The sequence below is a fragment of the Euprymna scolopes genome, chromosome 6 (assembly GCF_053919585.1).
Source record: "Euprymna scolopes isolate OS-2025 chromosome 6, ASM5391958v1, whole genome shotgun sequence".
Taxonomy (NCBI): Eukaryota; Metazoa; Mollusca; class Cephalopoda; order Sepiida; family Sepiolidae; genus Euprymna; species Euprymna scolopes.
In genome coordinates, this window is record NC_136487.1 from 110320959 (window position 1) to 110337653 (window position 16695).

Genomic DNA, 16695 nt, shown 5'->3' on the forward strand with positions numbered 1-16695 from the left:
GCAAATTAGGCACAAGGCCGATTTTTAAAGTGAGGAGTGAAGGGAAAATGGGGACCAACTCCCCGGGGAGTAGGGGAGCTGGATAGTGACAATTGGTATGAAGGGTTGCCCCTACATTGACCAAGGTCTTATATGTGGGGTCGCCCCACATATGGTCTTTGCTTGCAGTATCTGCCGGAACAGATGGTATTTATTTGCTCCCCCACTGAGCAAATTAGGCACAAGGCCGTTTTTAATGTGAGGTAAAAACCAGCTCCCCTAAAAGTAGGCAAAAAGGGGGCACTCTGGTTACCAAAAATCATAATTGTCCCAGTATAGAGGGTTTCTCCTCCATTGACTGGTACAAATTATCTTAAGTGCAGCATCTGCCGGAACAGATGGTATTTATTTGCTCCCCCACTGAGCAAATTAGGCACAAGGCCGTTTTTAATGTGAGGTAAAAACCAGCTCCCCTAAAAGTAGGCAAAAAGGGGGCACTCTGGTTACCAAAAATAATAATTGTCCCAGTATAGAGGGTTTCCCATCCATTGACTGGTACAAATTATCTTAAGTGCAGCATCTGCCGGAACAGATGGTGTTTATTTGCTCCCCTACTGAGCAAATTAGGCACAAGGCCGTTTTTAATGTGAGGTAAAAACCAGCTCCCCTAAAAGTAAGCAAAAAGGGGGCACTCTGGTTACCAAAAATAATAATTTTCCCAGTATAGAGGGTTTCCCCTCCATTGACTGGTACAAATTATCTTAAGTGTAGCATCTGCCGGAACAGATTGTATTTATTTGCTCCCCCACCGAGCAAATTAGGCACAAGGCCGATTTTTAATGTGAGGAGTGAAGGGAGGGGGAAGTGAAAAAGGGGACCAGCTCCCGAGAGGTGGGAAATGGGAGCCGGTTAAAGGTCAGGCATGTGGGGCTGCCCCCACATCTGGTCCCTGCTAGTCATAGCTAGTCATAGCTTGCAGTATCTGCCGGAACAGATGGTGTTTATTTGCTCCCCCACTGAGCAAATTAGGCACAAGGCCGTTTTTTATGTGAGGTAAAAACCAGCTCCCCTAAGAGTAGGAAAAAAGGGGACACTCTGGTTACCAAAAATCATAATTGTCCCAGTATAGAGGGTTTCCCCTCCATTGACTGGTACAAATTATCTTAAGTGCAGCATCTGCCGGAACAGATGGTATTTATTTGCTCCCCCACTGAGCAAATTAGGCACAAGGCCGTTTTTAATGTGAGGTAAAAACCAGCTCCCCTAAAAGTAGGCAAAAAGGGGGCACTCTGGTTACCAAAAAAAATAATTGTCCCAGTATAGAGGGTTCCCTCCATTGACTGGTACAAATTATCTTAAGTGCAGCATCTGCCGGAACAGAGGGTATTTATTTGCTCCCCCACCGAGCAAATTAGGCACAAGGCCAATTTTTAATGTGAGGAGTGAAGGGAGGGGGAAGGGAAAGGGGGGACCAGCTCCCGAGAGGTGGGAAATGGGAGCTGGTTAAAGGTCAGGCATGTTGGGTTGCCCCCACATCTGGTCTTTGCTAGTCATAGCTAGTCCTTGCTAGTCATAGCTTGCAGTATCTGCCGGAACAGATGGTGTTTATTTTCTCCCCCACTGAGCAAATTAGGCACAAGGCCGTTTTTAATGATAGGTAAAAACCAGCTCCCCTAAAAGTAGGCAAAAAGGGGGCACTCTGGTTACCAAAAATAATAATTGTCCCAGTATAGAGGGTTTCCCCTCCATTGACTGGTACAAATTATCTTAAGTGCAGCATCTGCCGGAACAGATGGTATTTATTTGCTCCCCCCTGAGCAAATTAGGCACAAGGCCGTTTTTAATGTGAGGTAAAAACCAGCTCCCCTAAAAGGGGTCACCCTGGTTACCAAAATTAATAATTGTCCCAGTATAGAGGGTGTCCCCTCCATTGACTGGTACAAATTATCTTAAGTGCAGCATCTGCCGGAACAGATGGTATTTATTTGCTCCCCCACCGAGCAAATTAGGCACAAGGCCAATTTTTAAAGTGAGGAGTGAAGGGAGGGGGAAGGGAAAGGGGGGACCAGCTCCCGAGAGGTGGGAAATGGGAGCTGGTTAAAGGTCAGACATGTGGGGTTGCCCCCACATCTGGTCTTTGCTAGTCATAGCTTGCAGCATCTGCCGGAACAGATGGTATTTATTTGCTCCCCCACCGAGCAAATTAGGCACGAGGCCGATTTTTAATGTGAGGAGTGAAGGGAGTGGGAAGGGAAAAAGGGGACCAGCTCCCGAGAGGTGGGAAATGGGAGCTGGTTAATGGTCAGGCATGTGGGGTTGCCCCCACATCTGGTCTTTGCTAGTCATAGCTAGTCATAGCCTGCAGTATCTGCCGGAACAGATGGTATTTATTTGCTCCCCCACTGAGCAAATTAGGCACAAGGCCGTTTTTAATGTGAGGTAAAAACCAGCTCTCCTCAAAGTAGGCAAAAAGGGGGCACTCTGGTTACCAAAAATAATAATTGTCCCGGTATAGAGGGTTTCCCCTCCATTGACTGGTACATATTATCTTAAGTGCAGTATCTGCCGGAACAGATGGTGTTTATTTGCTCCCCCACCGAGCAAATTAGGCACAAGGCCGATTTTTAATGTGAGGAGTGAAGGGAGGGGGAAGGGAAAAAGGGGACCAGCTCCCGAGAGGTGGGAAATGGGAGCTGGTTAATGGTCAGGTATATGGGGTTGCCCCCACATCTGGTCTTTGCTAGTCATAGCTAGTCATAGCTAGTCATAGCCTGCAGTATCTGCCGGAACAGATGGTGTTTATTTGCTCCCCCATTGAGCAAATTAGGTACAAGGCCGTTTTTAATGTGAGGTAAAAACCAGCTCCCCTAAAAGTAGGAAAAAGGGGGCACTCTGGTTACCAAAAGTAATAATTGTCCCAGTATAGAGGGTTTCCCATCCATTGACTGGTACAAATTATCTTAAGTGCTGCATCTGCCGGAACAGATGGTATTTATTTGCTCCCCCACCGAGCAAATTAGGCACAAGGCCAATTTTTAAAGTGAGGAGTGAAGGGAGGGGGAAGGGAAAGGAGGGACCAGCTCCCGAGAGGTGGGAAATGGGAGCTGGTTAAAGGTCAGACATGTGGGGTTGCCCCCACATCTGGTCTTTGCTAGTAATAGCTTGCAGCATCTGCCGGAACAGATGGTATTTATTTGCTCCCCCACCGAGCAAATTAGGCACAAGGCCGATTTTTAATGTGAGGAGTGAAGGGAGGGGGAAGGGAAAAAGGGGACCAGCTCCCGAGAGGTGGGAAATGGGAGCTGGTTAATGGTTAGGCATGTGGGGTTGCCCCCACATCTGGTCTTTGCTAGTCATAGCTAGTCATAGCCTGCAGTATCTGCCGGAACAGATGGTATTTATTTGCTCCCCCACTGAGCAAATTAGGCACAAGGCCGTTTTTAATGTGAGGTAAAAACCAGCTCCCCTAAAAGGGGTCAGTCTGGTTACCAAAAATAATAATTGTCCTAGTATAGAGGGTTTCCCCTCCATTGACTGGTACAAATTATCTTAAGTGCAGTATCTGCCGGAACAGATGGTGTTTATTTGCTCCCCCACCGAGCAAATTAGGCACAAGGCCGATTTTTAATGTGAGGAGTGAAGGGAGGGGGAAGGGAAAAAGGGGACCAGCTCCCGAGAGGTGGGAAATGGGAGCTGGTTAATGGTCAGGCATGTGGGGTTGCCCCCACATCTGGTCTTTGCTAGTCATAGCTAGTCATAGCTAGTCATAGCTTGCAGCATCTGCCGGAACAGATGGTATTTATTTGCTCCCCCACTGAGCAAATTAGGCACAAGGCCGTTTTTAATGTGAGGTAAAAACCAGCTCCCCTAAAAGGGGTCACTCTGGTTACCAAAAATAATAATTGTCCCAGTATAGAGGGTTTCCCCTCCATTGACTGGTACAAATTATCTTAAGTGTAGCATCTGCCGGAACAGATGGTATTTATTTGCTCCCCCACCGAGCAAATTAGGCACAAGGCCAATTTTTAATGTGAGGAGTGAAGGGAGGGGGAAGGGAAAGGGGGGACCAGCTCCCGAGAGGTGGGAAATGGGAGCTGGTTAAAGGTCAGACATGTGGGGTTGCCCCCACATCTGGTCTTTGCTAGTCATAGCTAGTCATAGCTAGTCATAGCTTGCAGTATCTGCCGGAACAGATGGTATTTATTTGCTCCCCCACTGAGCAAATTAGGCACAAGGCCGTTTTTAATGTGAGGTAAAAACCAGCTCCCCTAAAAGGGGTCACTCTGGTTACCAAAAATAATAATTGTCCCAGTATAGAGGGTTTCCCCTCCATTGACTGGTACAAATTATCTTAAGTGTAGCATCTGCCGGAACAGATGGTATTTATTTGCTCCCCCACCGAGCAAATTAGGCACAAGGCCAATTTTTAATGTGAGGAGTGAAGGGAGGGGGAAGGGAAAGGGGGGACCAGCTCCCGAGAGGTGGGAAATGGGAGCTGGTTAAAGGTCAGACATGTGGGGTTGCCCCCACATCTGGTCTTTGCTAGTCATAGCTAGTCATAGCTAGTCATAGCTTGCAGTATCTGCCGGAACAGATGGTATTTATTTGCTCCCCCACCGAGCAAATTAGGCACAAGGCCAATTCTTAATGTGAGGAGTGAAGGGAGGGGGAAGGGAAAAAGGGGACCAGCCCCCGAGAGGTGGAAAATGGGAGCCGGTCAATGGTCAGGCACGTGGGGCTGCCCCCACATCTGGTCCTTGCTAGTCATAGCCAGTCACAGCTTGCAGCATCTGCCGGAACAGATGGTATTTATTTGCTCCCCCACTGAGCAAATTAGGCACAAGGCCGTTTTTAATGTGAGGTAAAAACCAGCTCCCCTAAAAGTAGGCAAAAAGGGGTCAGTCTGGTTACCAAAAATAATAATTGTCCCAGTATAGAGGGTTTCCCCTCCATTGACTGGTACAAATTATCTTAAGTGCAGTATCTGCCGGAACAGATGGTGTTTATTTGCTCCCCCACCGAGCAAATTAGGCACAAGGCCGATTTTTAATGTGAGGAGTGAAGGGAGGGGGAAGGGAAAAAGGGGACCAGCTCCCGAGAGGTGGGAAATGGGAGCTGGTTAATGGTCAGGCATGTGGGGTTGCCCCCACATCTGGTCTTTGCTAGTCATAGCTAGTCATAGCTAGTCATAGCTTGCAGCATCTGCCGGAACAGATGGTATTTATTTGCTCCCCCACTGAGCAAATTAGGCACAAGGCCGTTTTTAATGTGAGGTAAAAACCAGCTCCCCTAAAAGGGGTCACTCTGGTTACCAAAAATAATAATTGTCCCAGTATAGAGGGTTTCCCCTCCATTGACTGGTACAAATTATCTTAAGTGTAGCATCTGCCGGAACAGATGGTATTTATTTGCTCCCCCACCGAGCAAATTAGGCACAAGGCCAATTTTTAATGTGAGGAGTGAAGGGAGGGGGAAGGGAAAGGGGGGACCAGCTCCCGAGAGGTGGGAAATGGGAGCTGGTTAAAGGTCAGACATGTGGGGTTGCCCCCACATCTGGTCTTTGCTAGTCATAGCTAGTCATAGCTAGTCATAGCTTGCAGTATCTGCCGGAACAGATGGTATTTATTTGCTCCCCCACTGAGCAAATTAGGCACAAGGCCGTTTTTAATGTGAGGTAAAAACCAGCTCCCCTAAAAGGGGTCACTCTGGTTACCAAAAATAATAATTGTCCCAGTATAGAGGGTTTCCCCTCCATTGACTGGTACAAATTATCTTAAGTGTAGCATCTGCCGGAACAGATGGTATTTATTTGCTCCCCCACCGAGCAAATTAGGCACAAGGCCAATTTTTAATGTGAGGAGTGAAGGGAGGGGGAAGGGAAAGGGGGGACCAGCTCCCGAGAGGTGGGAAATGGGAGCTGGTTAAAGGTCAGACATGTGGGGTTGCCCCCACATCTGGTCTTTGCTAGTCATAGCTAGTCATAGCTTGCAGTATCTGCCGGAACAGATGGTATTTATTTGCTCCCCCACCGAGCAAATTAGGCACAAGGCCAATTCTTAATGTGAGGAGTGAAGGGAGGGGGAAGGGAAAAAGGGGACCAGCCCCCGAGAGGTGGAAAATGGGAGCCGGTCAATGGTCAGGCACGTGGGGCTGCCCCCACATCTGGTCCTTGCTAGTCATAGCCAGTCACAGCTTGCAGCATCTGCCGGAACAGATGGTATTTATTTGCTCCCCCACCGAGCAAATTAGGCACAAGGCCAATTTTTAATGTGAGGAGTGAAGGGAGGGGGAAGGGAAAAGGGGACCAGCTCCCGAGAGGTGGGAAATGGGAGCTGGTTAAAGGTCAGGCATGTGGGGTTGCCCCCACATCTGGTCTTTGCTAGTCATAGCTAGTCATAGCTTGCAGCATCTGCCGGAACAGATGGTGTTTATTTGCTCCCCCACTGAGCAAATTAGGCACAAGGCCGTTTTTAATGTGAGGTAAAAACCAGCTCCCCTAAAAGGGGTCACTCTGGTTACCAAAAATAATAATTGTCCCAGTATAGAGGGTTTCCCCTCCATTGACTGGTACAAATTATCTTAAGTGCAGTATCTGCCGGAACAGATGGTGTTTATTTGCTCCCCCACTGAGCAAATTAGGCACAAGGCCGTTTTTAATGTGAGGTAAAAACCAGCTCCCCTAAAAGGGGTCACTCTGGTTACCAAAAATAATAATTGTCCCAGTATAGAGGGGTTCCCCTCCATTGACTGGTACAAATTATCTTAAGTGCAGCATCTGCCGGAACAGATGGTATTTATTTGCTCCCCCACCGAGCAAATTAGGCACAAGGCCAATTTTTAATGTGAGGAGTGAAGGGAGGGGGAAGGGAAAAAGGGGACCAGCTCCCGAGAGGTGGGAAATGGGAGCTGGTTAAAGGTCAGGCATGTGGGGTTGCCCCCACATCTGGTCTTTGCTAGTCATAGCTAGTCATAGCTTGCAGTATCTGCCGGAACAGATACTACACTTTGATCTTGACCAAAAGGCCAAGAACTGTATTCTAGTGTTACCTGGACGTCGATTAGGCAAGAACGAGACATTTTTTTAACGAATTAAACTAGATTAGACTTTTATTTTGTAATTGATTATTGAAATGCTTCGGTGTATGAGTGAGACTAGCTAAATTAGTTTAGATAAACAATGAACAGCCTTTCCCCATCTCCCCTTTTGACCTCGCGCGACATTCTTTATATAAAAATGAATTCTTATGTAAATAAATATTAGGATTCATATTATTCATATGATTATTCTAAACGGGTTTGACGCCATTTAAAAGTAATCTGCCGAGAACTGGCGTGTTCACGTTATTTGGCCGTAAGCTATGTAACATTTTAGCAACGCCATTTTGTTAGTTGGATTCTAATTCATTTCATTCTTATTCAAGTATGTTGTTAATAATAAATCTATATTACGCATTTTAAAACTATGCTACTTATAATAATTGCATAAATCTCTGTTGAAACTATGCCGTTAATTAATAATTAATTGCATGAATCGATAGTACAACATTTCAAAGTATTCTACTAATTAATGGTAATTGCATAAATCAATGTTACAAACTTTCAAACTATGCTGTTAATTAACATCAATGCCACAATCATACAACTCACTAAAAAATGAGTGCCAATCCATAATCAAATATAGAAAAATAAGAGCTTCTTTACAATAACTTCGCCATGAAAAAAAAAAAAAGCTTCCTTTTATTTTAGATAGTCCAATTTTGCATCGCGTATTTCAATCAGCACAAACGCTTCGAGTATTGGGGCATTTGGAAAATAAACAAGTAGTTTTTTTTTATTATTTTATTTAAGACTAGCAGTTTAGCCCGGCTTTGCTCGGGCCCTATGTACTGTTAATAACTTTATGTGCATGGGTATATATATATATTATAACGTTTGACTCATTTCCAGGTAACCTACATCTAAAATGTAAAGTGTTTAGACCCAAAATTGGCGGAGGAGTTTGGTAGAATCTACAAAGGGCAACTCTTTCAAATTTGACCTCTTGTCAGCCAAATTTTATCCCAAAACTGATTAAAAAGCTTATAACCCTTTATGCAAAATTTCAAAATGTTTAGACCCAAAATTGGCTGAATAGTTTTCTAGACACCGCAAAGGTCAAATTCTTTGAACTTTGACTCCTTAACAGACAAATTTTCGGGCAAAAACTCATTAAAAACTTGCCCTATGTCTGAATACAGCTTATGTAAACTTTCAAATATTTAGACCAAAAATTGGCTGAGTAATTTGGTAAGGACCACTTAGGTCAATTTTTTAAAACTTTGATCCCAATTTTGACCCCCTTAACATTTATTATTTTGGTCTCAAATCAAATTAAAAAGTTTGATCCATATCCAAGTAACCTATATCTAAAATTTAAAGTGTTTAAACCCAACATTGGCGGAGGAGTTTGATGGAGTTTTCAAAGGTAAAATCGTTGAACTTTGACTCCTTAACAGCCAAATTTCTGGCCGAAAACCAATTACAAAGATTTTCTCAAATTTCAATACTCCTTATGTCAAATTTCGAGTCTGTAGACTGAAAATTGAAGAAGTAGTTTAGTAGGGAAATGTAAACACACACACAGACAGATAATTTCACCTTTATAGATATACTAGCATTTCAGCCCGGCGTTGCCGGGTGTTTGGAGGTGTATGCTGAGCAAAAAAAAAAAAAAAAAAGGGTTAATTTGTTTAAACTTTGACACCTATTATGACCTCCTAAAATTTATTGTTTTGGGCTGAAATTAAGTTATTAAGTTAGATCCATGTCCAACGAACCTATATCTAAAATGTCTAGTGTATAGACCGAAAATTGTCGGAGGAGTTTGGTAGAGTTCTTAAAGGTCAAATCGTTGAACTTTGACCCCTTAACAGCAAAATGTCTGGCCGAGAACCAATCACATCGATTTTCACAAATCTCAGTACCCTGTATACCAAATTTCGAGTCTGTAGACTAAAAATTGACAGAGTTATTGCGTAGGGAAATGTACACACACAGACACACAGACAGATACTTTCACTTTTATAGATATACTAGCATTTCAGCCCGGCGTTGCCCGGGTGTTTTGATATGTATGTTGAGCAAAAAAAAAAAAGTGTTAGTAGGAAGGCAGGCTCGAACCCGTACCGCAAAGGAGGAAAAGAACGGGGTAAAGCGTAACGTTTATGCTGTTACGACCACCGCCAAACCGGAAGCGATATTTTTTAAAAGTAAGGTTAGAATATCTAAAGCAGAGGATAACTAAAAATTGACAGAGTTATTGCGTAGGGAAATGCACACAGACACACATACACACAGACACGTTCACTTTTATAGATATAATAGATAATAGATATATATAGATTTAAATTGTATTTGGTATATAAGATGAGAGTACACCCTCCGTCAAAAATGACGGAAAATTGCTTCGTCAATGTTTGTACTAATATAATCATATAAAGTAACATCTCAATCAGTAAAGTTAGAAAGCGTTTCAAGCTAGAAAGATTAGAAAGGAAAAATAAACAAACAAAAATATCAATCGGTATAGAAAACAAGCAGAAAATGTCTCATCATGGAAATAGATTGAAAACAAGACGTACATTTTTTAATTTACTATTCCATTCGCCTAAATTCTTGGAATGGAGTCATCCGGCAGTGTTTTTCTACATGCTAACTTGTGTGTGATGGAATGGATGTGTGTGTGTGTGTGTGTGTGTGTGTGTATGTGTGTGTGTGTGTGTGTGCGTGTTCATATATATATATATATATATATATATATTTATATAAATTTTAAAACAAGACTATTTTATACCTCCTCCTTGCTAATATACCTGGGTTTGTCAATTTTCATCTGTTATTAGCTCTTACTTTATTATTGCTAGTACGGAGAAAACTATTTGTGAAAGGTGTGGAAACTTATGTTACTTAGTTTTTGCATGAGAGAGTGATTAACTACGATACATTTATTTATGTATTGTTTTTATGGACACACACAAAAAAAGATATTTTGTTTTAATCAAAAATAATTTGCTTTGGACTAATGTGGAATTCCGTTTACGTTTTCATCTTGCAAATTATCAAATAAAGTTTATTTATTTAAAAATATTTATGTAGTGTTTTTATGTTATTATATTTTGTTATTTTTTTTTACATTTTTAAGACACGTATCCAGTTAAAAAAAACACAAAAACTTTAGACTAACTTTAGATTCGGACACTTGGGTATTGGCATCGTAAAACTATTAATATGTACTCTGCCTATTTCTTTTTGTTAATCACTTGTTTCTACTTGCGTACGAACAAAATAAACAAATACAGTACAAAGTATATAGATAAAATTAAAAAAAAAATGTTTGTTATGGTGGAATACCCATGCCAAAATTTGTAGTATTTTAGGAAATAATGAGATGTATTTTTTTTTTCACAGCGGGGTTATTATAAATAAGCACGGAAAAGCTTTTTTTTTTTTTTTTCTAAAGCTTTTGACATGTTACGTTACTCATGGGCTGTATGTGACGTGGTCTCCAGCCAGCTGGACCGAAATTCAATAGGTTTGCAGACCAGTTGGAAAATGTATTTGGATGTTGGTAAGATTGTTCCGAGGTCGTCTGTGGTATTTGCCCATATGTTCGAAAATAATGCGGATCTAGTTCCGGTTGGTGTCCAGGAAATGCCCGAGGATAACGATCTGAATTTTCCATGAAAAAGAACAAAGAAAAAAAGAAAACTCGTGAAACAGTGAATACATTTGTACGATTTGGTTTATTCGAACGACCGTTTCCATATTGGATGATATTCCCACGATATGTATGGAAGTAAATACAACACGAGAACCATAAATTATAAATAGTAAATTAGAACATATATATATATATATATATATATATATATATATATATATATATATATATATATTGGAGTATTTTAAAAATATTTAGGAGCAAAATAAGGGCAGTACCTCCCATTTAAAAATTTGAATATTTAAAATTTGCATTAAATTCGATTCATAGTCATACCGACATTTAAGTAACGTATTGTACACGTAAAAAGATAGAATTAAATTGTGCATATGTCCTCTCCGGAAATAGCATAGCCGAGCGGTGCCACTGTACTGTGAAACGAATTGCAGCTAGGATGCGCTGTTCCATACCAGAGGCTGTCTACTGGTACAAAGAACAGCACTTGACCGCACCAGCCAATGTTATTTACAGTTACAAGGTCCGGGTGAAGGAAATTTATGCTATGCAACCATCGGCAGGTTCTGAGCACATTCCCAACCAAGTTGGAGACTGCGTTTGGGTGAAGTCACTGTACGACGAAATTTGTCCAGGGACGGGTAACCGAGATAAGTTCACAGATCGAGGAGATTCCTCGACACGTAAAAGAACTGCGGCCCCGCTACAGTGTCCTCTCCTCAGAAGATTCTGACAGCATAACATCTTTAGAGAGCGGATCAGGAAGTTAAGCATACACAGCCAGATGATTTTCACGAGGCAGAATTGGAAGCATATGTTCCCGAGGAAGTCCACAGTTCTAAAGAAGTTTCACTCTTGCGAAGGAGTATTCAACAAAAACGACCGCCATCAAGATGTCACGAGATAAAGAAGAGGTGTAATAACGGTGTGTAGAATTATAACAATAATCGCCCATAGTTGGCGTGTGCCCTCTGTAGAACAGTACTGGCACTCGAACCCAAAACCCGTCCGATACGAAAAATAAGAAAATAAAAGCAAATTAAAGCGCTATCGTGGTTCGAGGTGGCAGTATAAAAAGACGTTTATTTTGTTCTATAGAAGTGAGATTATTTCGTGCACATGAGGTTATGTCAGTTGGGAAAAGGACGAAAAGAAAAAATACGACGGTTAATTGGCGAAGAACAAATCGAGTGGTGGAAGAGAATAAGCCAACGTTTTGTCGCGGTAGAAACGTAAACACAACATCGACGTCGTTTTTTCTCGAAAGAATTTACCTGACTAAACTAGGGATTAATTCCGGAAAAAATATCGCTCGGTTACGAAAATAGACTATAAACAATCTTTCTTTGCTGAATGTTTTTTTAAAAGATACTCAAATACCCTTTGGCTGCACGTCATTGATTCTGGTTCGGAAATCACCCAATCGTGTTTTGCTTTGTTGTTTTTGTTTTTGAGTTATACTGTTTCATATCTTATGTAATAGCAATGTATAAATTGTATATAATTTATGTAATAGCAATATATAAATTGTATATAATTTATGTAATACCAATTTATAAATTGTATATAATTTATGTAATACCAATGTATAAATTGTATACAATTTATGTAATACCAATTTATAAATTGTATATAATTTATGTAATACCAATGTATAAATTGTATATAATTTATGTAATAGGAATATATAAATTGTATATAATTTATGTAATAGCAATATATAAATTGTATATAATTTATGTAATACCAGTGTATAAATTGTATATAATTTATGTAATACCAATTTATAAATTGTATATAATTTATGTAATACCAATGTATAAATTGTATATAATTTATGTAATAGGAATATATAAATTGTATATAATTTATGTAATAGCAATATATAAATTGTATATAATTTATGTAATACCAGTGTATAAATTGTATATAATTTATGTAATACCAATTTATAAATTGTATACAATTTATGTAATACCAATGTATAAATTGTATATAATTTATGTAATACCAATGTATAAATTGTATATAATTTATGTAATACCAATGTATAAATCGTATATAATTTATGTAATACCAATTTATAAATTGTATATAATTTATGTAATAGCAATGTATAAATTGTATATAATTTATGTAATACCAATGTATAAATTGCATACAATTTATGTAATAGCAATGTATAAATTGTATATAATTTATGTAATATGGTATTTGCGTTTGTAATTTGCGTAATAAATGACAAGTTGGGCATGGGAAGTATATAATACTATTGACGTTCCCCTAAAAAATGTTAGAAATTAAAAAAGAAGAAAAACTATAACAAAAAATGAGAAAATAAGTTTGTCACCACCACCATACACAATAGTCAGCTTTTCACCACCATACACAATAGTCAGCTGAAATACTATCGTTAATTAAAGTGTGGAGAAAAAAAAACAAAAAAAAAACAGGCAAATATTTAAATATTATGAGTTACTTTACGAGCACTTTTAGGAGCAGCAATGAGTTTTGCGACAGTTTACGACAATTAAGAACAGTTTACGTGCAGTCTTTGGTTTGCGACGGTTGAGGACAGTTTAGAGTTGGATATAGTTAAAGGCAAGTCGTTGTTTGAAGAAGATCGAGAGAGCTTTAGGGGATAGAGATGAACTGACATCAATTGATGAACACGGCATCGACAGAAGACAATGTTCTACATAGCGTGTTGAAGGGTCGATATTGCCACACACACACGCGCGCACACACACAAACACACACACACACACACACACACACACACACTCAGAGTGCAACTGATATTTGCAGAATGTGTCGGGGTTTGTGTTTTTGTATTTTATTTAAAAATGGTTGATAGTTGTGAACCCGTGTGCACTCCCCTCTGCACCCACTAATGAGATGATGACACGACCAGAAGAGAAGAAGACCAGAGAAACAACGACGAGGGCGGTGTTTGGTGTTAGGTGAAGGAACCGTGTGGTCTTATCACAATGCACTTCCCTTAGATTTCAGCATCCATATAAGTTCAACATTACATGATGCGTTCCACAGTGGTGTTTGTTCTGCATTTTATACAGCTTAACCCTACTGTAACCCTAACCCGACACATGTCTAGACAGGACTCACAAAAGTATGTCAAAGGACTGTGAGCGCACTGCACTTAATTAGTAGGGCTCGTTTTAGCTGGACTTATTTTTCAATTATTGGCATAGCCCTTCTACAAATAAAATACTCTATAGAAATATAATAGTTTTTTTTTTTTAAATATTTTAATTTTTTATTCATTCAGAATTATGCGCCACCATGTACATAGAATGAAAACATATTTATTTATTTCTATGAAAAACAATCAGGTTTCAGGCATAATAATTATTTGAAGAAAATAAAAACTTATTTTTATTATATGAACAAATAAGTGATTGAATATTCGTCATGGTTCGCTGAACAAGAACACAAGGTTTTGTATTGTAACTTAACTGGTCTGGAATGATCTGTAATTCATGGTTTTATTCAATTTTTTTTTCATAAAAACTCGCCAAGTGAACAAAGGACACCCTTTTATCGCTCTGATTAACACATAGACCATTTATCGATTCAATAATTGCTTGTGGCATTTACTAGAATAAATGTCCACCTCAACAGGTGTACTACTAATTTGTAATCTAAAACATCCAACTTACCTTTTCCCCTTTTATTGGATTTAGCAGTCAGCACGCAACTGTATGACCAATCGGACCGCAGAGAAATAAACTAAATAAGCGCTAAAACGCAAGTTTATATAAAGGCTGGAATGTTCCATTCAACTCAAATACGCAAGTCCATTCTTTGAGTTCTAATTGGCTGATTGGCTACTAGTCTATGAGTTGATAATCGATGAGGAGACTTATTGTTTGAATGAAGCAATATCTGCATATTAAATATTGGATGATCTGTAATCTGTAATTTTATACTGTCCCATATACACACCAGTACATGAGCGTAATGGTGTTTGGAGAAGGATGAGTTTCTTTTAGCCTGGGCAATTGCGCGCGTGCGCGTGTGTGTATGTGCGTGTGTGTGTGTGTGTGGGAGAGAGAGAGAGAAAGAGAGAGAGAGAGAGAGAGAGAGAGGAGAGAGAGAGAGAGAGAGAGAGAGAGAGAGAGAGAGAGAGAGAGATTTGAACAATGCCCGGGCAAATTTTACTGACATTACTTTAATGGTATTTATGGTATTTGGTGATGTTGGGTGCCTAGATAATGTCATTGTTTTTCTGGTCTACAACACTAATGTACCAGATGTATGGAATTCCAAAATATTGGTTTAAGGGATTTGGCCAAGGCACTAAGAATGGGGACTGGAATTGCAGGTATTCCAAGTTCTCTGCGGAATCTGTGGATTCGCAGAATGCTTCTACCTGAACTATCAATCCTGATCTCATACTGAGAGAATTTTGATAACTCGGCTCATTGACTTTTGTTTTGATATTATATCGATTTTTGAAATCCATTTTACGTGTGGTCTATACAGTGAACGAAGTCGATAATGGGGTGAGAGTTGTGCTGTGGATAGATCAATGTCTTGGAGAGGAGTTTTGCAACATTGTCAGGTAGATCGAGTAACAGCCATTATCCAATAGGCCTCAAGTATCCGTATTTCCATAAATTATCCTCTTTGTTGTTTTTATAGCAAGTTCTTTCGACCATAAGATTGAATGTATTCCAATGAGGAATGGTTGAGCTTCACACACCATGTCTTCAGGAACTGTCGAAGTATGTTGAAATTAAAAAGGTGGCCCACCATCGCTGCTTAGTTCCTCTGAGGCTCCATATGTGTGGAACAGTTTCTGACAAGGAAATATTAGTTTTTAGGTGACTGTATGAGTAGGTTTTAGATGGTACAAAATAATCCAACCAGAGAGTCTATCTGCGCAGATAAGGTATGAAATGCATCTAATGTAAAAAAAAAAAAGCTATGATATGTTGAAAAGGGCAATTTAGGGTCGGGGTTAATGCGAATGGTTCACGTGTTTGACTTGAGGCGATGACGTAGCAATTGATTCTGAAATTACTTATGGATGCATTCATACCGGACCAATATACCAAGTCATTGGCATAATTTTTCATGCCAACCACACTGATAAATAATGTAGTGATTTCCCACTGAGATATTTGGACGCCGCAATTCTATCAGACATCAGTGCTAAGAACTGTCGGTACTGATTCGATGACGTTCTTACTAGAAGAGAACTTTTTAAATAAAAATCTTTGTTGTATCGTATTGATCAGTTGTATATCATTAGTCATTTCAACCTGTTGAATGTATGTAATCAGTTGATAGAATTATACCATCGCACTTTACCATATGATGTATTTTGTCAGAGAAAATATGCACGAAAAATAGGAAGGCAAGGGCATTCATTGTGGAGACTGGATTGCGAGATATAGCATCAGATCATTAAAATACTTTCTTGGGTAATTATAGTTAAAAAATACCTGAGCGACTTTTATTTAAGTTTAAATAGGCATGGATTATATATCTTGCTAAGTTTCTTGTCAAATACTCCTATAAAGGACTGATGATCTGTTAGGGCAGTTCATGATATATACACGACTTTTATCTAATACCTAGACAATTGCCACAAATATAGGAACTTTGCAGCAATGCAAAATCTACTGCCTTCAAATACGATGTGCTAGTACCTATGGCAACATACTGGTGTTTTCTTGGTTCGACATGTACAGTTATTCTGGAGAAAGGTAGGTTGTTCTGTTAATATCAAATGTTGTAATACCCTTCTTTAGCAAAATTTACAGTTACTTGCTTGGATCCGAAATGCGTTTTCAAGATCTTGATTCCAAATTAAGTGTGAAGTTAGTTTGACAAGGTACCGAAAAGAAGACATGATGGGATTTAGGAAATATGCTAATGCTATTTGGTGAACTAATCCAAACCAAGGCCCTGAATCAGTTATATTCTTGAGGACAGGAAAGTTAGTAATTGCATTGAGCAAAATTTTCTGAAGA

General features: G+C 39.7%; 1 protein-coding gene and 1 long non-coding RNA gene across 4 annotated transcripts in view; one reads left to right on the plus strand and one right to left on the minus strand.

Annotated features, from left to right (window-relative positions):
• The window catches only part of LOC145277866 (uncharacterized), a 157099-nt gene that overhangs the window by 91851 nt on the left and 48553 nt on the right, over positions 1 to 16695 (plus strand). The gene's annotated exons all lie outside the window — the stretch shown is intronic.
• Positions 1 to 16695, minus strand: part of LOC145277865 (cilia- and flagella-associated protein 68-like) — a 52152-nt gene that overhangs the window by 24798 nt on the left and 10659 nt on the right. For 2 of the 3 annotated variants that reach the window (XM_080129822.1, XM_080129821.1), the window contains exon 3: positions 10493 to 10686. In XM_080129822.1, the coding sequence (XP_079985948.1) occupies positions 10493 to 10686 (194 nt within the window). The remainder of the gene's footprint in view (positions 1 to 10492; positions 10687 to 16695) is intronic. The other variant, XM_080129824.1, reaches the window with a different exon arrangement.